Source organism: Peromyscus californicus, unplaced genomic scaffold (genome assembly GCF_007827085.1).
Source record: "Peromyscus californicus insignis strain IS unplaced genomic scaffold, ASM782708v3 Scaffold_6__1_contigs__length_162567912, whole genome shotgun sequence".
Lineage (NCBI taxonomy): Eukaryota > Metazoa > Chordata > Mammalia > Rodentia > Cricetidae > Peromyscus > Peromyscus californicus.
This window is the reverse complement of record NW_026294584.1, coordinates 107,768,500-107,792,506: the sequence shown is the minus strand read 5'-3', so window position 1 is coordinate 107,792,506 and position 24,007 is coordinate 107,768,500. Positions and strand designations below refer to the sequence as shown.

The following is a 24,007-nucleotide window of genomic DNA, read 5'->3' as shown; positions in this document are numbered from 1 at the left end:
ACAGGGTGAGCGGAAGAGCTTTTAGGGGCTGGGCCAGTCAAAGAGTTCTCCCCAGAGGGCAAGGAAGCAGGAGAAAGGAGAAAGTGGCCTCAGCTGGTGCCAGAGAGGATGGGACTGGCTGGGGGAGGGCGGGGAACACGCGGAGAGGGGAGGGACCAGCAGGCGGGGAGCGAGCTGCAGAGGGAAGGGAGGAGGGGAGACGTGCTCTCCCGATCCAGCCGGGACAGCTAGGCGGAGACCGCCGGGCTGAAGACCGCGCCGGCCCAGGCCACCCGCCCTCCCGGCGGCTGCGGCGCGGACACATCCAACCGACAGCGCGGTGTGCGGGAAGCGCCCGGCCATGTTCAGCCGGAGCTCACGGAAAAGACTGTCCCGCCGCTCGGTGAGTGTCCTCCACCCGAGCGGGGCCGCCCTCCCGGTCCCCACCGCCGGCAGCCAGCGCCCGGGCCCAGCCCCTCTCCGCCCCGCGGCCGCGCACCTGTGGCCCCAGGTAAGCTGGCCCCGCGGGCGCGCGAGGGGCTGGGTCCTACTCCAGGCCAGGCGACAGTGCCACCAGGGACCTGGACCCTAAATGCCATAGTTCGGGGCGCCGGGGGTGAACCTTCTTCTTTGCCCCTTCCCTTAAGGAAAATGGGAACCCCAACGCCCAGACCGGACCTGGGGCTGCCTTTTGGAGCGTCCCCGCTACCGTTTTCCTAGGAGCCCCAGCTTAGTCCAGGGCAGCCACCAGGTGGTCCCCGCAACTCCAGGGAACCGAAAGGTCTTGCTTTTGTTTCTTAGAAACCGGTGACCAAGGTGTCTGGGGGAGACAAAGCTCCAGCCAAGCCATTTCTTGATTTGGTGCCCATGCTCTATAGGCAGCCCACCTGGAACCACACACCCTTCTCCAGGTGGGAAAATCTGGCCCCAAGTCCCCAACCTCAGAAAACAGTTGAGTCCAATCACTGAGGCTGGGTGGGAGGGGCAGGCCTCCCTGCCTAGGATACAAGTGGGGCTTTGAAGGAAGCCCCGCTGGTGGACACGCTTGTGTTGTCTTTTTGTTTTGAAGTTGACCGGACTGGGTCGGATTGAGAGAGGCCAGCCATGTAACGCCTGTGGTGACCAGTGCCCTGGGTTCGCCTTGCATAAATGGAGGTAGGATGGTCTTAAAGTGCACGACACTGCAGGGAGAGAAATAAATACACTTTCCCCTCCTTTTAAGTCTATCCTGCAAGTCACATGGAAAGAATGCAAACACTGTTCCTTTAAGAGCCCAGCTACATCTGCTACAAATATTGAAGGTGGAAGTGGTGGCCAGACACTGGAGGATGCAGGAGATGCATTTTCCTGATGCCAGAGCTTTAAGTGGGAAGTGTCTAGGTAACTCAGCCCCAAACAGTTCAAACCTGGAGCATGACGGTGTTGCCAGGCACCATGGTACAGCGCGGGTGGAGGATTGCCTAGGCTAACTGGTGTTTTCCAACTGTGCTTTCAGTTCAGCCCTCGTAACTGTGGGTCCCAACCACAAATCCACCACTGCCTGCCTGTGCTCTGTCAACCCTCTTCCCGTGGCCAGATGTTTCTTATTAATGTGCCTTGAATGTTGATTTTCAGGCAGCCTCAGCTGGCTTGCAGTGATTTTTGTTTGGGAGTGGAGGGATCTGGGTACCTTCCCACTGCGTCTGATGGGTAGGGTTGTGGTTGGGAAAAGTTGGGGTGTGGGTTTACAGACTCCACTTGGTGATAGCAAGGTGAGTCCTCTTCCCTGGCATCTTCATGAAAAGGAAAAAGTGGAGACAGTGCATGGTTAACTAGTGTCATTCTTGGGTTAAAGCGTCCTCCCACCACTCACAGGCTCCTGTGAAGAAGACTGTTTTGGATACAAAGGAGTAAAGTTATCTGTGACCCCTGCCACCTTTGCATATTTCTACTTTCCTTCAACTATGGCACATGCTGGGCACCCTGTGTTAAGGAAACTCCAAGCTGATTTCTCAGAGATGAAATGCTTTTGTTCCCACCTCAGATGAGTCTGGCAGGCTCTCTGCCTTTGTTTCAGGGCACTGAGCACAGACTTGGGGCTTTCAAGCATTTAATGAGGAGTGTGGCAGAGTCAGGCAGGCGATCTTATAAAAAGGTGATTGGAGACATAGGCATCTGTCAATACTGCCCTTGCTGTCCTCAGGTAGGTGTGGCACCTGTGGACTGGCCCTGTGGAGTCTCAGGTATGAAAGTGGCTTACACATGGGCATGGGTATTGAAACCTTATTTCGTAAAATTCGGTATGACAGAGACTAGCTCATGGCCTCTCCGGACCCACTGGTGATGTGATGGAAGTGATGAGCAGGGCAGGTGATTTGCAGCTTCTCTGTCTTCCTTTGCCTACGGGGCACTTTCTGACTGGAGACCAGTTGGTAAATGGTTCTAGGAGGGTGTATGGCTTGAACCTTGTTCTCCTCAGCCATGTGACCTCTCTACATCCAGTCCCTACAAGTCCATCGTTCCCCATCTCTCTACCTGTTAAGATGGAATGACAAGGATGCTATCCAGGGATTACGTGAGATGTTGAAGATACTGTTTGTTTATTCCCAGGCCCAGAGTAAATGTGCACTAATTTCATTGTTTCCAGCTTCCTGCCAAGGGCTGCTCAGGGGGAGATGTAACTCATTTCTTTGAGGATGTTGGATGACCGGGGTCACTTTGACCTTCATGATCACAGCTTCTTAGAACTTTACATCATTTTAACCCAGCTGATTTTTGTGATGGGAAAACAAGGGTTTTATTTTCAGCCCATGAAGGAAAAGAGACCTTTTCATCAAACTGAGGGATTTTCACATGGAAGCAATTTCCCCCTAGCACCAGTGAAAAGGCGTCCCTTTGTGCCATGAATAGGGTTTTTATGGTGTTTCCTCCTGTCCTGGACAGGAAGCCGCTTAGCTGACCTTCCGCCTGATCATTTTTGGGTTCTAGTAATCTTTGTAGTCTTCCCTTAAACTGTCTTGTTACCCTCTTTTACTGGGCAGCCCTAAGCCAATGGTGGACACTGAAGCCCATGTAGGAAGAAGGGCTGGAGTGTCATGCACCGGGAACTTGCTTTTGTTCTGACACAAGAGCACACATCCCCTTTCCCCAGATCCACATCTTATTGCTGTGAAAGACTGTACGACAACAGTGACTTAAGGAAGGAACGTGTTTTGGGTAGCTTAGCCTGATGGAAAGGACCTGAAGGCAGAAGCTTGAGTCAGCTAGTCACATTATAGCCATAATCAGGAAGCAGAGAAAGGTGGATGCTGGCACTTTGGCCCGTGGGACGGTGTCTTCCATAATTCAGCATGGATCCTTCCTCCTCAGTTATACTTCCCAGGGAACAGTCTTGTAGACATACTTAGAGATACATTGCCTAAGTGACTCTAAGTCCAGCCAATTTGACAATGAGGATTATTAACCATTACAACAACAAATCCTAAGACCTTCCCTTGTGACCTCAACCACTAAACTGGTCTGTGTGCATCCAGCTTGATCCTCCTCCATCCCATTGCCTACACAGGCATCTCTTCAGAATAAGATGAAGGTATTGCCTCCCAGCTCAAAGAGCCATGAGTTCTAGGAAGGAAGCACAGTGAAAAAAAGCTGCTTTCTTCTGGCACTGTGCTCAGACCTGGAGCTTTGTAGTACACCCAAAACTTAGCTGGCATTTATTTGTTCTGTGGTTAGCTCTGTGACCTTGGACAAAAGACTTGGACTCCCTTTCCTGTCACGCTGGAAGACTCTACAGAACAAATATTTGAATGGCTGTCCTATGCCAGGTGCTCTGGTGGTGGGGGCCACTCAGCAAGAGACAGACAATCAGGATTCCAGCCCCATTCCACAAAGAATTAAACCCTAGGTAGGGCAGCTCATGCAAAGATTCTTTGGAGATGACATTTGGGAGGAGACTCCTGGCTGATTGGAGCTTGTCAGGAAACCAACATTCCAGCTCCTAGAAGCTTGTTAGGAATGTACACTCTGAATCCCATCCCGGATCCCCTGAGTCTATCTTGAACGGGAGCAAGGTACCTGGTTGACTTGCATGTACGTTAACGTTAAGAGACACTGAGCTAATATGCCTCGCCCAGTGAATGGCAAAATTGTTCTTCTCACTGGGTTTGCCACGAAGGGGGAAAGATGTCTGTAAAAGACTATGGGTCTTGACAAAACTATTTTATTTTATTACAAGGACTTTGCTAAGCAATGGTACACTCCCATTTTTAGTGTTCCATTTTCCTTTAGGCAGCAAATGTGGCTTTTTAAAAAAAAATTTCTCATAAAAATAGGCTGTTATGTGGGTTCTTGGGAAACAGGACCCACAATTCTTGCACTTTGCATGGATCAACTGGAAGCATAGGTGGCCACTGCTCCCTACAGGTGACCTAGTGAGAAGAAAGCATTGTCTCACGGTAGCTTAGTGGAAACTCCCACAGCCTTCGGGCTGCAGAGAAGGGTGATCCTGAGGAGGAGGATGGAAGGCAGCTTCATGGACTATGGCTGGGGACTTAGTACTCTGCTCCAGGAGGGCTATTGGGAGCCAATTGTGTGTGTATATTTGCATCTAGTCTTGGGGTGGGGCATGGGGATTTGCACGTGAAAGTTTGATCTCCGCATGCCCAGATTCTAATGGATAACAGTCACAACAATGCCAGATCTCCATCGAGGAACACCTGCAATGACACGACAGGCTGATTGGAAGGTATCAGCTTCCTGCGTATAACACATCTTTTTATACAAGCTTACCAAAGCTTGTGAGGTAGATGGAATTATTTTATTGGTAAGGAAATCAAAGCTCCCAGCTGTTATCACTTAGCTATGGCCACCGGGCCACCGAGAATCATGCTCATCCCCTGTGACTCGCTTGCCTCTTGTGGTGTAGTCTAAAGCAGTGGTCACATCCCAAAGGCTCAACTTATCCAGCAGTTAGTGGGTTCTGTTTGCTGGGATTGGCATAGTCAACGAGTACCCCCCCCCCCCCCAATATTAAATTCAACTTTCTGGCTTTTCTAGAAAAGAAAAATCTAACTATTTGATACTGTCAGGCTAGCTTTCCTACTTGACACTAACTGGTGGCTCTTGAATAGTTTCCCTTTAGATGGGACTGGTGCTGATTTACCTTAGTCCCCAACGTTCTGGTTAGTTCTAGGGCCTCTTTGAAAATCCAGGTTACCTGTCTAGTACTGGAAATCCCAAGTGACTGCTCTTATCTTTGCAAATGAGGTTTGGAAAAAAGCAACCTTCTCGAAAACTAGCCACCCTGGGGAAAAAACGATAACACAACCAGACAAATGCTTTTCGTCTTCTCTCAGGCATGGTGAGTCTTGAGTGTGGGTGGGACTATTCACCTCTCTTAGTGGGAGGGAAACTGAGTCTCAGAGAAGTTTAGGAGATGATCTTCCAAATCTGACTATAAACATCTTTCTTCAGGAGCAAGGCATCCCAGATTTTATCTGCATATAAATTGCTTGGCGGTTTTGTTCAAGCTCAGGTTCTGTTCTCTTGGTTTAAGGGAGGACCCAATCGTCTGCCCTCCTGAGAAGTTCCAAAATGCTGCTTGTCTGCTCCAGGGTCCGCAAATATCTAGGCCATGGCCTGCAAACTCTGACCTCTTGGCCAAATCTAAGCCTTGGGTCTTTTGTATGGTCATGAATCGAAACTGGATTTTACAATTTTAAAGGGGGGTGAGGGTGGGGGAATTAAGAGAATAATAATCCACAATTTAGGGAAATAATCTGAAATTCCAATTTCTATGTTTATATATGAATTTACTGAACAAAACCTAGCTCATCTGTTGACATTTCATCTTTTTTTATTGTTTTGTGACAGCAGTGGGATTGAGTAGCTGAGGATGAGACCATACCCCACAGAGCCCAAACTATTTAGTATCTGACAATTTACGGAGAATGGGTGCTGGCCTTTAGTCTGGATTACTAGTTGGAGTGCATGCATGCTTTGTTTAGAAACAAGGCATCTGAGAATCTTTGGAGTCATGGCCGTAAAGAAACATTTCCCTCCAAGCTGGCTGAGAAGAGAGATGAAATAAAAGCAGCTAGAGAAGCAGGGCACAGACCACAGCTCCTTCTAAAGGGCTGTGGACAGGGTTCGCAAGGCCAAATCAATGACCCTCCAGGGGCTTCTAAGCCCCTTGTAATCTCTTTAACATTGCAACTTTATGTATACATGTAGGTTCAATTTGAGCAGGAAGAGGTAGACTTTTACAACAGCCTCCTGGAGTCCCATTTTCATGAGCAGCTGACAGGGGCAGTCCACAGCGGGGCTGGCTTGGCGAGGCCATTATAATTATGTAGAGCAGTTAGTCTCTGGATAAGGGAGGCTTTTCCAGGCACATGCTTTGGCTGGATCATGGTTGCTCCAGAGGCACTGCCCTGGGGGGAGGAGGGGAGCCATGCCTGTGCCTTGAAAAGCATCCTTTCTTAGTTGCCTTGGCGACTCTGGGCTGCTAACTGCAGCCATAATTTGGGGTGATGCTGGCCTGGTTTCCTTTAGTGAATTGTGATTTGGCTACGGAATAGTTTTCCACCTATTGTGCTGTCTCCGTCAATGAATTTGCCAAGAAAAGGGAATGTGTGTCTGAGTATGAGAGAGAGAGAAGAAGAGAAGGGAAGAGAGGGAGAGGAAGAGGGAGATGGAGGCAGGCTGGCTTAGACACTTATGTCTGGGATCATCTAGGCAGGACTAAGAAAGTTGCTAGTTGTATAATCATATACATTTGATAAATTATATGATAGAATTTGAGTCCTTTAATAGGGGTTTCTCATGAAAAAAAAATCCAATCTGTCTCAATATATTTGGTATATCTTCTTTGGAAATAGATATTGATGTTATGAAAGGACTTGAAATCTCTCTTATACAAATGTACACATGTGCACCAGACCACAGAGGAAGAGGACTGCAGTTGTGGAGCAAAGCCTGCTACCTGTTTTGTGCCTACTAGCCAAGATGGTTTACATACTTTTAAATGGTTGTGTTTTGAGATTACTTTAAAAAATCAAAAGAAAACAAACATTTTGTGGCACATACAATTATATGAAAATTCTATTTTTGAAGCCTGTAAATATTGGCAGCCAGCCCCACCCATTCTTTTGGTGACATCAGAGGCTAATAGTGAGTTACATCAAGACAGGCCTTACGTCCTGCAGAATTGAAAGTGCTTACCTCTTGGACCTGTTCAGAACCAGTTTCTCAACTGCTAAGCTAGAGATATATATTAATTAAGTTTTAGTATCTATTTCTCAGATGCAGTCATGTCATTTTTATTAACATTTATACAGAAAGTAAACATTCTTCATATTATCATTTAGCACTTGCTTTTTTCATACTTAGAATAATCTGTGGATATTTTCCATATTATTAGTCACTATGGGGCATAAAGATCTAATGCATTTCTTACCTTCCAGTATCCATTGTATATGGAGCATATAGAGCACAGATTTCATGCTCATGTTTGTTTCCACGGTCTTACTGAATGCTCTCACACCATCACTGTTCCCATGCCCCTGTTTGTCCAGTTCATTATTTCTGTCACATAACTGGAACTGCTAGGTCAGAGGACATGGACGTGAAAAATTTTAAACACACTTGTCAACTTGTCCTGCCAATTTCCACCCTAACTCTTTTAAAAACCCAAGAGTGTTTGTGTGCTCTTTGGGCTGTGACGTGAGACATCTCAGCTTGTACAGCAACCTGATAATTAATCCTTGCTTAATTGCCCCAAGTGACAGTTTGTGCCTGACGAACAGTGAGAAAACACAGGCCATCAATGTCAGTCATCTACTTTCCACAATCTATTTTAATTTGTGTTTGATCTGGCATGGGATGCCCACATGCTGTTGAGCAGCCTCACTTACCCCAGCGCCTCTGTGGTTTACGTCGGCAGGAGGAAGGAGGACGGAATACATTCACTATTTTATTGTCTTTTGGTTCTAAAGGCTCAGAGGTTAGCCTTTAACCTTGCCATGAATGAGTACCTCCGAGGGATGTCCCTGTGGAGAGAGGGAACATTGCCTACTGGGAATCATTCCCACATCCCTCAGCTTCTTGAGATCAAAGGTTTTCTACCTACTGCACATGGGACAGGAATAGGTGCAGTCTCTGGGGGCAAACATGTGCTTCTGGCCACTGTCATAACTGTTTCTTGGAGGCTCGTAAAGACTTATCTGGGGGCATTAAAATGGAGTGGCTAAAGGGGTAGGCTTTAAAAGCTGGTTGTTGGAATGCTGTCTTTATGTGTGTGCATGTGTGTGGAGGCCAACCCTCAGACTCAGATGACATTTCACAGGAGCCATCACTTTATTTTTTGAGACAATCTGTCTCTCACTGGGACTTGGGGCTTCCTGCTTTCATTGGGCTGGGTGTGAATCCCAGGGGACTCCCCTGCTTCTGTCTTCCCAGAGCAGACTGCAGATGTGTGTATGTGTGTGTGTGTGTGTGTGTGTGTGTGTGTGTGTGTGTGTGTGTGCGCACGCGCGTGCGCGCCACACCCAGCTTTTTCCTTGGGTTCTGTGGATGCCACTCAGGTTCTCATGCTTTTCCAGCAAGCACTTCCCAACCCCTAAAAAGTTGTTTTGGCTCGGCTTCTGAGGCTGCCCTGCACTGAGCAAGTGGCGTAACCTTTCCGAGCCCAGTTTTCTCAGTGAAATGGAAGTATTATGGTTTGTCTGGCAAGGTGGTTGTAGGATTAATGGAATGAGACATACATACTTCCTCCTGTGCCTCTGATAGAGCCTGGGTTACATGAATGCATTGGTTTTGAGAATATTCAGTGGTAACAGGGCTGTATGATGAGCGAGAAGATCTGGGTTCAAGGCTCAAGAAACTATAGGTTATAAGCTAAATTAAAAAGCCACTTTCCCCAGGAACTGAAGCCTGTCAATCTCAGTGGGAGTGCTGAATCTCCTCTTAAAATCAGAGAGACAGCATAAGAGATCTCACAGAATGGTGGATTTAGATCCTTACGGTATGTGGACTCTCAATGACAGATTTATACGCACCAGATGTAGTGGCTTTTGTTAGAACTGTACTATACCCTCCTAAGCTCCACCTGAGTGAAGTGTGCACAAGATGTTCATAAAAACCATTTGCAAAGTCTAGGAGGAAGGTGACTTTCCAACTCGGCCTCTCGGGGCCCCTTGTGAGCATCCTACCTCACCAGCTGCACTATGAAAACTCAGGTTCTTGATGAGAACTACACATTGTGGAATACACAGTCTGTTTCTCCCTGGCCTGCTTAATAACAGTCGAGGAGTCTGTGGCTCTCCTGCCTTGCTAAGTGCTTCCATTTACATGAGCACTAGTCCTTAATCCAAAGATGCCTGTTATATGGCATGAAAAAGAAGAACATTTGTTCAATATCTAAACGTGAGATCATGTCCTGGAACCTCTTAAAACAAGATCTATATTTATATCTCATTAGCATTATATAGGATTTAAATCTTGAGTTGGTTGACATTTGATAATGGGGACAAGAATATGATTTTTTTTTTTTTTTTGCTTTCATAGGATAGCTGAAAATACATGTCAACCCTTGTCTTACAGTTCCTTCCTTTTAGATGGAGCATGTGTGTCTGGTGGGCACCGTTTCTACCCTTCCCTGTACTCTCTTGCCCTGTCTTGCTGATTCACACTGATGGCTAGTCCCAATACACAGCTGGGTTTGTAGCTACAGATTTGAAAGAAACGATGACTAGAAGGATGATAGGCATGTTAAGTCGCTGCTTGGCAAGGACAGCCATGCAAAACAAGATGTCTAGGCAACAAAATCTCCCAAAATGCCTGGGAGATACTGTGGGGTAGAACTAATGTTATGGAGACCTTATGTGTGCCTGGTGTCTTACGTGCATCATTTCACGTCCTATTTCAGTCTTCTGAGGTGTGCCTTTGACCTTCCATTTTTCAAATATAAGGAAACAGGGAGGTGATGTGGCCAGATAGCAGAGTCTAGTTCACACTGACAGCAAGTCACAGGTCTTTGGGGCTCAAAATATCAAGCTGTTCAACCAAGACATGTTTTGATTTTCAGTATCAATCAAAACTGTACCATGGTGTAACGAGTCTTCCGCTTTCGATATCTTGGGGGTGGAATCTGCTTCATGTCCGTAAATAAACACAGCATCTGAAGAACTCTGGATTAGCCGCAGTATGTGAGACTGAGGCCATTCATGTAAAATTCCTATCAAATGCAGGGGATGGCAATTGCTTGATTGGGTTTCTGAAGGATGCCTCCTAGATTCCCTGCTCTGGAGAAGGGGAATTGTAGCTTGACCAGATCTGTGAGTATTAAAGGGGCTTCATCCAGGTTGTTAATAGCTTGGGGTTTAGTTGGGCAGACTAGAGAGTCTGAGGAGGAAGAGTCTTTAGGAAGATCATCATAAGGGCTTAGGGAGATGGCTCAGTGAATAAAGGACTTGGCATATAGCCCTGAAGATCCCTAGAAACCATGTAAAAGTTGGAGGTAGTACCTAGGACCTGTAATCCCAGCACACCTACAGTGAGATAAGAGAGACCCAGGTTCCAGCTCAGGTTCCAGAGATGTGAGCAAGAGACCTTGCAAGCCCAAACCAGGTGGAAGACAGAGACCAGCAATCACAGGTTGTCCCTTTGACCACCACATGCATATGTGGCATGTGCTCACCCACACTTACACATGAACATACACACACATACACTACCAAAACTAGACACATGAAAACCAAGAAAGATCATGATCATTTGCATTATGTTCCCTGATGAAATCCCCACCAAAGGGTCCAGTCAAGAGAGAGTTCCTGATATGCCTTCAGCAACCAGTTTGAATCTAGCATAGCAATGTGTCATGTGACCATTTTTCATTCTTTGGACTTGGGCTTTTGAATGTGTGTCCTGACACTTTGGAGATCTGTGTGTCTCAGTGGCAAAACAAATTCAATTACATGGTGGACCGTGAGAGGCTTTAATGTGGGCATTATGAGATGTTATGTTTATTAAAGTCTGAGGTAATACAGAAATGGCTTGCCCAGGCTTAGGCATTGACTCATTATGTGTACATATAACATGGGAATGCATGCTCCAACTTCAAATGCTAAGGAGTTAGGCCTCGAGGGAGCTTCTTAAAAGAATGCAAGTGTTTTTTCTCCCTTTCAGTGGCTCCATGACATTGCCTTGATGACATAATTTTCAAAACTGTCCGCTTTACAGTCAGGCACCCAGGATTTTCTTTCTCATTTATCTTTGATTACTTTGCTTCTGAAGTTGACCCAGCAACCTGTTGAACTGTTTGCAAATCACCATACCTGGCTTCTTTTAATCTTCATGAATCCCAAGGTTAGAGGCAGTGGATGAACTGGAGAATGCCCGGGCATGATTTCTCTTGGACTTGGAATATTAGTAGTCCTAGAAAAGGACATGATGGTTTTTCTTGGATTCTAGAGGTGGAAGAACAAAATGGATGTGTCCTGAGATTTGGGGTTACTGTTACAGTTTAACTGTGAAAACATTTCCTAGTTAAGGTGCTACTTGCGGAGGTTGTAGAACCCTGGGATGTAGGGTCTAGGCACGGGCCTGGAGAAGCCTCAGCCCTATTTTTTTGGTCTGGTCTTAATCTATCAAGATGTGAACAAGCACCACCACGAGATTCCCCCGCCACAGACAGAACAGACCCTTCCCTGCCACAATAGATGCCCCGTGTAAACAGAGCAAACAAACTCCTCTCTTTAAATTGCTTCTGTTGGTTTTTGTCACAGTGACAAGAAAAGTAACTAATATAGTATTTAATTTTTAATATAGTAGATAACAACATTTTAAGGTAGAGTCATCTCTTATTTTAATTATGGCTGTGTTGCTGGATAGCTAGTGTATTTTGAAGATTCAGCAGATTAAGTGATTTATGAATAAAAAAGAACTACTATAACTCTATCACCTAGAAATGTATAGTCCTAGCAGTAAGATGTGGTTTTGCTTCTGGTCTGTTTCCTTTGTGTATAGTTTCACGTAGCTGTAAGGCTTCCCTGGAGCTACTGAAACACATTTCTAACTGCCTGAAAGCAATAGAGACTCCTGAGTCTTCTGAAGTTAGAGAAGTCCAGAAGCAGGGTATCAGCAGAGTGTGTTCTCCCTGGAAACCTGTGAGCAAATCTGGTCCACGCCTCTTCTAGTTTTTGGTGGCCCCTAATTACCCTTAGTGTTCTTGGTGTGTGAATTCTCCATTCCCAACTGCACTCCATCATCATATGGCTTTCTTCCTGCCTGAAGGATTTATCTTTGGATAGAGAACCACCTTAATCCAGAATGATCTCATCTCAATTCTTAATTATATCTGCAAAGACCATATATATATAAAATTTTAGAGTAAAGGCACCCCATCAAGTTCATCCTGATAGGTGCATCTTTTAGGGACCTTGTATTGATGCCAATATAATATCCGTAGGGGGGAAAACCTTGTAACTCCCTTTTTTATATATAAAATTTTAATAAACTATTTAAATAAATTTAGGAGTATAATTGCCTAGAATCAATAAAAGTGGTAAAACAATTTCAGCATTGTTGCATTATTTTTATTTTATTTTTTACTCATATATTACATCCTGACAACTGCAGTTTCCCCTCCCTCTACTCCTCCCTGTCCCTCCTCCTACCTTCCCTCTCTCCCAGATCCACTCTCCTCTGTTACCCTTCAGAAATAAACGAGGAGGAAGCCTCCTAGGGATATCTGCCTAACATGGCCTAACTAGTTACAATAGGACTAGACACAAACCCTCATATTAAGGCAACCCAATAGGAGGAAAAGGGCCCCAAGCACAGGCAAAAGAGTAAGAGACACCCCCCACTCCCACTGTTGGAGTCCCATAAGAACATCAAGCTACACAACCATAAGCTATATGCAGAGAACCTAAGTCAGACCCATGCAGGATCCCTGATTGTCGCTCCAGTCTCTGTGAGCCCCTATGAGCCCTGCTTAGTTGATTCTGTGGGATGTGTTCTCATGGTGTCCTCGACCCCTCTAGCTCCTACAGTCCTTCCCCCTCCTCTTCTGTGGGGTTCCCCTGGCTCCTCCTAATGTTTGGGTGTGGGTCTTTGCATCTGTTCCCATCAGATGTCTTTGCATCTGTTCCCATCAGACCATCCAGGCAGTGTCATGTGTGGGCTCCCTCTTGTGATGTGGGCCTCAAGTTGGAACAGTCATTGGTTGGCCACTCCCACAAGTTCTACACTACCATTACCCCAGCACATCTTGCAGGCAGGACAAATTGTAGGTTGAAGATTTTGTGTCTGGGTTGATGTCCCAGTCTCACTGCAGGAGCATTGCTTAGTTATAGAAGATGGCTTCGTATTACCTATTATTAGGAGGTTTCAGTGACATCAGTTTGGGCTCCATATACACCATTACTAGGAGACTCTAGTGATTCCCTTCTTAAGTATCCTGTCCAATATTGGCTTTCTTAAAAATATACTTTATATATATGGGTCTTTTGCCTGAATGTAGGTATGCATACCACATATGTGCCTAATGCCATTGTGGTGGTTTGAAAGAAAATGGCCCCCAAAGGGAGTGGCACTATTAGGTATGGCATTGTTGGAGTAGGTGTGGCCTTATTGGAGGAAGTGTGTCACTATGGAGGTGGGCTTTGAGGTCTCATATATGTTCAAGCCATGCCCAGTAAGATAGTTTACTTCCTGTTGCTTGTGTAGGATATAGAACTCTCAGCTACCTCTCTAGCACCATGTCTGCCTGCATGCCACCATGTCCCACCATGATGATAATGGACTGAATCTCTGAGACTGTAAGCTACCCAATTAAATGTTTTCCTTTATAAGAGCTGCTGTGGTCATGGTGTCTCTTCACAACCATAGAAACCCTAACTAAGATAGCCATGGAACCAGAAGATGGTGTTGGAATCCCTGGAACTGGAGTTAAGGATAGTTATGAGCCACTATGTGGATGCTGTGTACCAAACCCGGGTCCTCTGTAATGGTAACCAGTGCTTTTAGCCATTGAGCCATCTTTCTGGTCTCCAGTAATGGCTTTCTAACTGTGTCATTTGTAAAACCATGTGGCTGCATATAAGATCTGGGCCTTGACTTAGGGCAGTTTTGTGAGGAACCCACTTGACCTTTTTTAAGGCACAATTGAAGGCTTGCAACATCAAAGTATTGTTGAAGCTGCTACACCAGTGGCTGGAATTCTGCGATGGAATTTATAGCCCATATTGATGAGGTCTGAATCATTTGACACCCCCGGGTCACCCTCCAGAGTCCATGCTTCTTCTTTTAATTTTCTCTTAAGCCTTGCCAGGAAAATGCATAGGAAATGAACTAGCAGTGTGTGGGGAGAGTTATTTGTGGAAAGAGCATTTGACCTTTTGGCCTTTTAATTAAGGTCGTATAATGGATTCACATTCAAAGGGGAGAAAATAGTCTATCTTAGAAAAAAAGGAAATTCTTAGTAATCCTAGAAATGAATACCATTCCTCCAAATCCTGCAGGAGCCAGATTAGTCCCCACAAACTACACTTCATAAAGAGACCCAGCAGAGGTAGAACATCATTGCTTCTTTCCATTTGTCTCATTTCAAGCCTGCGAAGGGATCTAGACTGACAAGAATAACTCATCTAAAGTAAAATGAAAACAGTGGTTTCTTCTTTGCTATGATCATTATCTTATAGCTGATGTTAGTTGAACATTCACAATATGCCAGCAGCACTATAGGAAGCACATTCCTTGAAGTCTCTTATATAGTGATAATAACTATTATATTTATTCAAGACAGGGTTTCCCTTGTAGCCTAGGCTGACTTTGAACTCAAAGTCTTTCCAATGGCTTCCCAAGTTCTGAGATCGGAGGTGTCACCACCAAGCCCAGCCTCTTAAGTCATGCTTGAAACGGACGGACACCATGGTCACTGTTTCCCACAGAAACTGAAATGCTGCAGGCCTTGGTCATAGAGCAAGTTGATATCACCATTGATATTACATGTCTTTCAGCTCTGATTCAAGTCTTGGACCCTTGATCTGTATGCTTCCCTCAGGCTCTGGAGGGCTGGTGTAGACTTTAAAACACTAGACTGTCCTAGGGGCTGCCCATCAATCTCAGTGTCCATTTACATGATTTCACATGGGACTTGATTGGAAAGTTCTCAGGAACTGGTGGTCTGGGAATATGGTTGGAAATTTGTGGGTCTCAAAGATAGCCCAGCCTTCCAGGATTTGATAGCCTTGTCAAAGGACACCAGAAAAACATATGAACACATGTGCATGGCTTAAATAATTTAAACATCAGTTTAGTCCAGCTGCCCAATACCTTGTTTTTTCCATAGACTTCAACTGTCTTTTAAGGGAATTGGGGGTGGGTGGCAAGGATATTAAACTAGGAGGAGTCCTTCCCTCCCTCCCTTCCTCCCCACCCCCCCACCCTAGACAGGGTCTCCCTGTGTAGCCCAGCTGGCCTCCTGAGTGCAGGGATAACAGACATTACCATACCTGGCCCTGAGTTTTCTTGAACTGGAGTTTATGCTCATCATCTTCTTTCCTATCGTTTACAATTTATGGAGTTTAACACAGTGCTCTTTAGGATCCGGGGTCAGATACAGGCTTGAACAAACCTAGGTATGGTATCTCTGTGAAAATGATCAAACATGAATGAGACAGTCCACTGCTGTGATTCCCAACCTGTGGCTCACAGCCCCTTTGGGAGTCAAAGGGCCCTTTCACTGGGGTTGCCTAAGACCATTGGAAAACAAAGATATTAACGTTACAATTAATAACAGTAGCAAAATTACAGTTATGAAGTAGCAACAAAAATAATCTTATGGTTGGGGGTCCTCACACATGAGGAACTATATTAAAGGGTCCCAGCATTAGGAAGGAAAAGAACCACTGACCTACTGGTGTAAAATGAGCATCCTTAGAAATCAAAATATTATAGACCTGGGCAGGAACAGAGAGCCCTGTGACAGAGCAGAACATCTTGAAAACTAAATCCAAGCCACTGGGAACTATAGAAGTTAGGTGGTTTTTTCAAAGCAGTGGAGAGATGATTCAGTTGATTGGATCAACATTACCAGGAAAAACATCCAGCTTTCCCTCTGGCTTGGCATAAAGAGAGATTAATCTAAAACTTAAAAAAAAGAAGCCATACTTTTATTAGGGTCAGCTCTTACAAACTTGGAAGTAAAGGCACATCTAAATGTAGACATTTTATCTTCCTTCTTTTCTCCCTACCCTGGAGCCACACAGACAGTGACGTCAGTAGGTACATTCTGGCCTCAGGAGTGTGCACATCCTGGCCCTGCCTGGGTGTGTTTCTGTGGCTTGGTCCTCCCCTACCCACCAGGTCATCTGCTCATTCCTTCTCTAGAACAGTCTCCCAACCGATCTAACTTAAACTCCAGTCCCTAAGCCCCCTCTTCTCTTTCATGTTTCCATAGCGTGGGCCCCACCTGAAATTATATGCTAATGAATTATGTGCTTTTCGTTTGTCCCCAGGAATAGTTTAGCTTATGTAAGCATGCCAGTGCCACGCCACACAGTTATTTTATTGCTTATTTCTTTTGTTCAATCCCTGACACCTGGAGCAGTACCTGGAGCCTAGCAAGCATTCACTTCCGATGCACTGACTGACTGAATAAGCAGGTGCATGGCATGAAACTCGGAAGGCATAAAGGAAGATGGATTATTTTGACATTAATAATTTACAGATTTTTTAAAAGGCAGGAGAAAATTTGAAACAAATTACCTGATCACCTGTAATATGCAGAGACAGCACCTCTTTTTAAAATGAAAAAACATTTCTTGCTAATGACAGAAATAAGTATGAAACAACTCATTTTGAAATTGGGCAAGGGTCTCAATGGGTGGATATGTGAGAAAATCTTATTTGTTTTCTCAGTGGGTATGTGACCGTTTCTCTTGTTTCTGTTAATTTGCAAATCCAATACAAGAACAATTCTGTGTTCCTGTCTCATGGTGAACTCTGTCTTCAGTGAACTCTACCATCTCTTTCTGTAGAAATTGTTAGAATAGTATGCATCATATGATGTGCTTGTGGTTAAGCTTGACTGATTTCTGTCAAGATTTTAAAACCTCTTCTGGTACTAAAGGATTTAGAATTGTCCATAAGTGTAACAAGATTAATAATTATGATTTTGTGATCTAAGGTATAGTAAGAAAGTAATGATATTAGTTGAAATATTAAGGCAACTCCACGTAGTTAAAAGGGAGGTTTATTTTGTGGGTTAACTTACAAGTGAGGGATAGGTTACAGGGTCCGGGAAAGGTATAGCGCAGTCCAGCGGTGTTCTCTGGGAACTCTGCTCCGTCTACCTCCAGCATCCAGGACCCAGGAACCAAGCGAGCCCACACATCCGGATCTCAGGTCTGCAGGACTCCTCTCTCGGCTCCACCTTGTAGGTGTGACAGTTACCGAAGCCTCAATGGGGGTAGTACTTCCAGGTCAAAGCTGGAACAGCTACCCACTACAATAAAACTACATTTCCAGTCCTCAAAACATCACCTTTGCATTTTAGAGACCCATAGATTTGGGCACCCGTGTGTGTGTGTGTGTGTGTGTGTGTGTGTGTGTGTGTGTGTATGTGTGTATGTGTGTATGTGTGTGTGTGTGTGTATGTGTGTGTGTGTGTGTGTGTGTGTGTGTGTGTGTGTGTGCGTGCGTGCGTGCGCGCGCGTGCCTGTCTTTTTCTTTTTTCCTCATCTTGGTACTTAGAAGTGGGGCACCTGGCATTTAGTAGACTGGGGCCAGGCATATTAAACATCATGGAGTCAGTGAAAAAGCACCACTATAATGGAGGTGGTCCTGTTCCAAACGATGAAGGATGGGACAGAGTTGGAATAAGCAGATACCCATGGAAGAATACACACTACCTATACTTCTGAGGCTACCAAACCTGATCACTTCTCCGAGCCATGGTCGTCTGCATCTATAACTAGAAGAGACTGTAGAAGTAGGAAGGGTCCTGTCATCATGAACACTCTGTAGAGCACCAAGTTCAGAAGTCCCTCTCCAGGGTTCTCTTTGAAAGCTTCCTGTTGTATATTGTATGAGTGTGTTGTGTATTGTACGAGTGTGTTGTGTGTCTTCCTAAAGCCAAGTGTGCTTGGACTGCTTGCTGCTGTGTTCCCAGCCACCTTTGGAAACACAGGAATGATGGGAGCGAAACTAGCTATTCCTGGGGAAACTGAGTCAGTGCTTGGGAATAGCTAAAAAAAAAAAAAAAGGATGTTAAAAACAGTGAAGTTAACATTTTGGAAACATAAAAGATCGGTAATGAAGCAGACTGTGAAAGGATTTTTTTTGACTATGTCTTTAAATTCAGACACTATTCTTTAGAAAGAACAAAACAAACTCTGAACTGAAAATTAAAAGAATTTATATTACAGGTATGTGTTAATCCAAGAAATAGAAGCTATTTGAACCTGTAAAAGCCATATACAAAGTTCTTTCCTTGATTAAAATGAGTCCATAGTTGGGTATTTCAAGAAAAAGGTGAAGATTGAAGACTTATGTTCATGTATTTTGTTTTGTTGGGGGGGGAAGGGGGAGGGGTGTGTGTGTGTGTGTGTGTGTGTGTGTGTGTGTGTGTGTGTGTGTGTTTGTTTCTTAATGTGACAATTATTGCTAGTTATCCCTACTTCCATAATTCCACCCTTTGGATTATATCCTTCCAAAAAGAAAAATAAACAAAACAAAAAACAAAGATAACCTCCCAAGAACCAAGACTGCGTTTCCTAGTCCTCATTCCCCCACAGACTTGCCCTTTAGTTCTAGCCAAAGAACTAGGTTCTAGCCAAAGGGTTAGAAGTGAGAGTTCCAGATACAGTGTCTGGGACGCATATGTCACAGAAGGCAAGCAGCCCTTTCTTTGCCTGCTCCCACCCACCAGAACTTGGGTGAGATCGCTGAAGCTTAAGTGGCTGCAAAGAGGTGGAAGCTCAGGGTTGAGAAAAGCAGAAAAAGATAGTGTTTGTGAGGACCAGAAAGATGCCGTACTAGCCTCGGGCTGCATAACTCTAGTCTCTATTTACTTGGGGGAGAAATGAATTTCCATTTTGTTGAAGTCACTATGATTTTTGGTTTTACTTGTTTATAGCTAAATTTCATTCCAGCTAGATTCTTAAAAATTAACAAACCAACTGCAGATGCCGATTATGTTAGACAAAGACTCCCTTATAGCAGATACTGCCCCAGGGTTAAGAATTAAATTCGATTGCTTCAGCAGAGTTGCCAGAACTTTCTGTCCTTTTAAAAAAAATATTTACTTCTATTTTCCATGAGTGTTTTGCCTGCATGTGTTTCTGCACTTTATGTGTGCAATGCCCACCGAGGTCAGAAGGAGGCATCAGAGCTGCTTGAAACTGACATTACAGAGAGTTGCTAGCTGCCGAGTAGTAGCTGGGAATTGAATCCAGGCCCTCTAGAAGAGCAGTAAGTACTCTTCACCACTGAGCCATCTCTGCAGTCCAGAACTGTCTTCCTAACTGTATCTTCTGTGTTCTTAGTGCTTGGAAATCTAAAGCCACACCTTTAATCCCAGCACTTGGGAGGCAGAGCCAGGCGGATCTCTGTGAGTTCAAGACCAGCCTGGTCTACAGAGAGAGATCCAGGATGGGCACCAAAACTACACAGAGAAACCCTGACTCGAAAAAATAAATAAAATATATTTTAACTAAAATAAAATTACATCCCCCCTTCCCTTCCCTCCTTCTGTCCCCCTCCCAGATAGTCACCTTACAGACCCTCCCATGCCACCCCCTCAAGTTGACAGCACATTTTCCTTTGGTTATTATAGTAACGTGTGTGTTCTCATGAATATACATGCATAAATATATAATTTTTTACCTTGGCTGAGGACAAATGTGCTCTCACAGATAATGCTTAGGTTCAGATGACATCATCAGAAACCTCGGCTTTCATAAGTTGCTAGAGGATATTTAATAAATTTGGATGTAAGCCGGGCGGTGGTGGCGCACGCCTTTAATCCCAGCACTCGGGAGGCAGAGCCAGGCGGATCTCTGTGAGTTCGAGGCCAGCCTGGTCTCCAAAGCGAGTTCCAGGAAAGGCGCAAAGCTACACAGAGAAACCCTGTCTCGAAAAAAACCAAAAAAAAAAAAAAATAAAAAAAAAATTTGGATGTAGTAGGTATTAAAAGATGACTTATTTTCATACTCAGTTTCTCTGTGACTAAGTGTGCTTATCGATCACGGAATAACCTGAACCATCTTAGGAATGTCATTTTGTTACACAGACTTCCATCATCTGAGGAAGTACATATGCTGTCTTAGAATGCATTTGGGACTGCTTATTTTAGGATTAAAGGGTAGAGACTGAATGAGCACTATGAATGCCTCTGATCGCCCCTATTGAGTTACCAGCCAGCTAAGCAGGGGGATCAAGTTCAGGTTACATATTCGGAGAAGAATGCCTGAGAGCTACTGGGTGAGCATGTGTGAGGGGTGAAACCCTATCGCCTTGTGTGTGTGCAACAGGGTATGTGCTTTTTAACCTCTTAATTCAATAATCACTGCCCAGAAAAATGCCCTTGCTGGGAAGTCAGCTTTATTGCTTGTGACCCAAGATAATTTGGTGTGAAGTCTCTAAACTTTATCTTTCTGGTGGTCATTACCAGCCAGCTTCCTCAAGAAGAGCATCAAATTGGTAATAAAAGCTTGAGAAAATGGGGCTGGAGAGATGGCTCAGAGTAAAAGCCCTCTCCCAGAGGGTTTGAGTCCTAGCACCCACATGGATGCTCAAATTGTTTGTATCTCCAGTTCCCAGGGGTCCAGTACCTTCTTCTGACCTCCAAAGGTCCTAGGTACCTATATGGTACATGTACATACATGCGGTCGAAACACCCAAAAACATAAAATAAAAAATAAAAATCTTAAAGCTAGAATATTGGCTTACAAGGAACTTGGTTAAATAAATTTATTGTGTCACCCCTAGCCTCATGTGCCATGAAATATGATGAAAATACTTTGTTTCTGTGTTTAAATGTAGTTACATATCTTTCCTTTGTGTGTGTGTGTGTGTGTGTGTGTGTGTGTGTGTGTGTGTGTGTGTGTGTATGTATCCATACTAAGGTCAATGTGACTGTGTGTGTCTGTGTCTATGTATGTGTCTATGTTTTTTAAATACAAATAATGTTAAATCATAGACTATTTAATAGTAGGTCTTATAATCATTTTGACATCTGTAAACATAAAAAATATTAAAATTTCTAAAAGACTGTATAATACCATTACACCATATTTTTACCAGTTCTCCAATGATGATCATTGTGAATGTTTTCAATGTCTACTTATTCTGAATGGTGTTTCAGAAATCATTTTGCTCTGTATAACATCACTGCTCTGATGACCGAAAAATGTCAACAGGATAAATTCCTACAAGGAAAGGGATTGGTTCAAGAAGTACATAACATTTTCACTGAGTGTCTATTACTAAAAGGAAAAAACAAAATCCTGTTATTCCAAACATGTATAGACCTGTTAAATTGTATGAGGGAGAATGCTAGCCAATTCTAGATGCCTAAAAAGCACCTGACCAGGAAACTTTGGAACTCCATTAGAAAAAGCTTATTAAAATAGCTACTGTTGAATGTTATCCCGATAGTCTCTGTGAGAACACAATTTATGGTCCTAATGAAGACATGAGCCAATGTGTGAACAATCATCTGTAGCTCATACACGTAGTTATGGAACTTAGGTGGATCAGAAGATGCCCTTGTTTCCTCATAACGTTTGGGGGAGGGAAGCAGATGGCTAGGATGTGAGTCTATTCTGCCTCCCCCTTTTTATCCTTTTCATCCCTGGATCTGGCTTTACACATATGTGAATGTCGAGGGATTAAATGGATTAGAGGATAAGACCTTTTTCCTTCATCCTTTCCACCAGGCCTTCTAGAACTATTTCTTCACAGTTCATAAGTTCACAGCTTGAACCTTCTTTGAAAAGTCACAGGTTCAAAACCAGGTTTGGTGGTGCACACCTTTACTCCCAGCACTCAGTAGACAGAGGCAGGATGAACTCTTGTAAGTTTGAGGCTAGCCTGATCTATACAGTGAATATCAGCCAGGCCTGTCTAGTGGGACCCTGCCTCAAACACACAAACAAATAACCCCCACACAATAACAGCAAAAACCAACCCCCACATACATCCCAAACAAAAAAAAAAAAACCCAATCATAGGTTCTTGTGCCTGGTAGTGCCTCCTCTCCAGCCCCCGTGTATCCGGACCTGCATCCAGACAAGCATGGATTCTTGCCTGCAAACTTTTGTTCACCTTGTGTCTGTCCTCTCCCTTCTCCCTTGAATCCATTTTCCATCTGATAGTCAAATACAAAGAAATAGTTCCATAAAATATTGAGCAGATGCAAAAATGTTGATAAAATATGTATAACACACAGACAGTAGACCTAAGTGAGCCTCCCACTTGGCTTCAGGGAAACGAGCCTTGTCATTCTGTTTTCTATTTACACTATTGTCTCCCCATCAAGGTACCACTCTCTTCAATTAAGTTTTTATGATCTTCGCTTAATGCTTTTGTCAAAAATATGTTTCTCCGATCGTCTGTTTCTGTGCATTCTTCGGAGACTCAGACACAAGAGTGTCTCTGGAGTACATAGCCAGCAGCAGGTCTGTGAAGTCATGGGATGTGAGCCTGTAGTTTTGCTCGATAAGGATGCATTCTTTTCCAAAGACATTTGTTCATCTGTGCTCCCCTCGGCAGCTAAGATCCTATTTGCTCCTTATCTCTCTCCGTGTTTAACCTTGTCACATCTTTAGGTCCTCCTTTTACATGTAGTTTCCTCCTCCTCGAATGTCCTTCCCCCACTTTTTCTATGCTGGCTTCTCGTCTCAGCCTCCAGGTTTGGGGCGTGGGGTTAAATAATGCCTACTCTCCTTGCCCCAAGACTCTAAGCTGAGGGAGGGCTGTGCCCACGTCCACTTGGGTCCCCACTCTATTCTCCCAGCACAGCGCTGCACCTAGACATGGGAGGTGCTTGGAATCTAGTTGGCAAAGTGAGAAGTCCTCTCTAATCCATAACTCTCTCTTCAGTAATTGGATAAGGATGAGAAAGTTAATGGAGACTTGCTTCATGGGGTCTCTGGCTTTGGGGCCATCCTATGATGACGTCATCTGAAGCCTGCTTCAAAGGACCATGGAAACTAAAGTACACTGGTGGAATAGAACATCCCAACACTGGACATTACAAGGGATGTCCAGATGAAATAAACAAGCACACAGAAATCGTTTGTCTCCAAAGAAAGATAAAGGAGGTCAGTGGGGAGGCTTTGGGTGTGTGTTAACCTATGAACTGACCAGCGATACATTGAAAATACAAATAAAGTTAAGTGAGTTCAGATGGGCAGCCTGGAAATGTTTTCTCAGAGTCCAGGCTCTCCTGGTAGCCGTCCAGATTTGTTTATGGGCAATTTTTGTTTTGCTGCATGTGCTTCTGGGGATTAGAGTCCTTCAGGCCTCAAGGTTGCAAATTGCCCGTGAGCTGTGTGTGCCAAGCTGTTCAGTGCAGCCGAGTGCCAGGCATCCAGGAAGGAGATGTCATGCTATCACTAAAAAACGGGGGCAAGTAGCTCTCTACAAGGTGTAGGTCCTATTATATAGTCCCTTACAGTCAGAAGAGCCTTCTCCATACATCATTTCATCAAACTGAAGGTTGGGAAAACTGACGGGTGCTCAATATTCCTAGCAGGAGAGGTACCACCCATGAGGTCTGTAATGGGCTCTATCAGGAGTCTCGGCTTGCTCATTGTCTGGCCTTTGTATTCTTAGGCAGGTCACTTACCTTGTGCTTCAGTTTCTTCATCCGTTAAATGAAAATGTCAAACCTGGACAGCTTACCACTAGGGAACAGTGATATAGGAAAGGTAAATGCTTTGCATAGCCCTCAGCACATGGAAAGTTCTCAGATGCGTTTTCTCTGTTATTGGATTGTAGTCCACATTTTAGATATGACAGAGTAGGGCCTGTGCTGAAG

The 24,007-nt window shown here is 44.4% G+C and overlaps 1 protein-coding gene across 1 annotated transcript in view; it reads left to right on the top strand.

The window, feature by feature from the left end:
* The first annotated feature begins 201 nt into the window (after nt 1-201).
* Prickle2 (prickle planar cell polarity protein 2) overlaps nt 202-24,007 on the top strand; it is a 342,949-nt gene continuing 319,143 nt past the window's right edge. The window contains 2 exon segments of the mRNA XM_052721435.1: nt 202-490; nt 1,049-1,134. Coding sequence (XP_052577395.1) covers nt 341-490; nt 1,049-1,134 — 236 coding nt within the window. The 5' untranslated portion in view covers nt 202-340.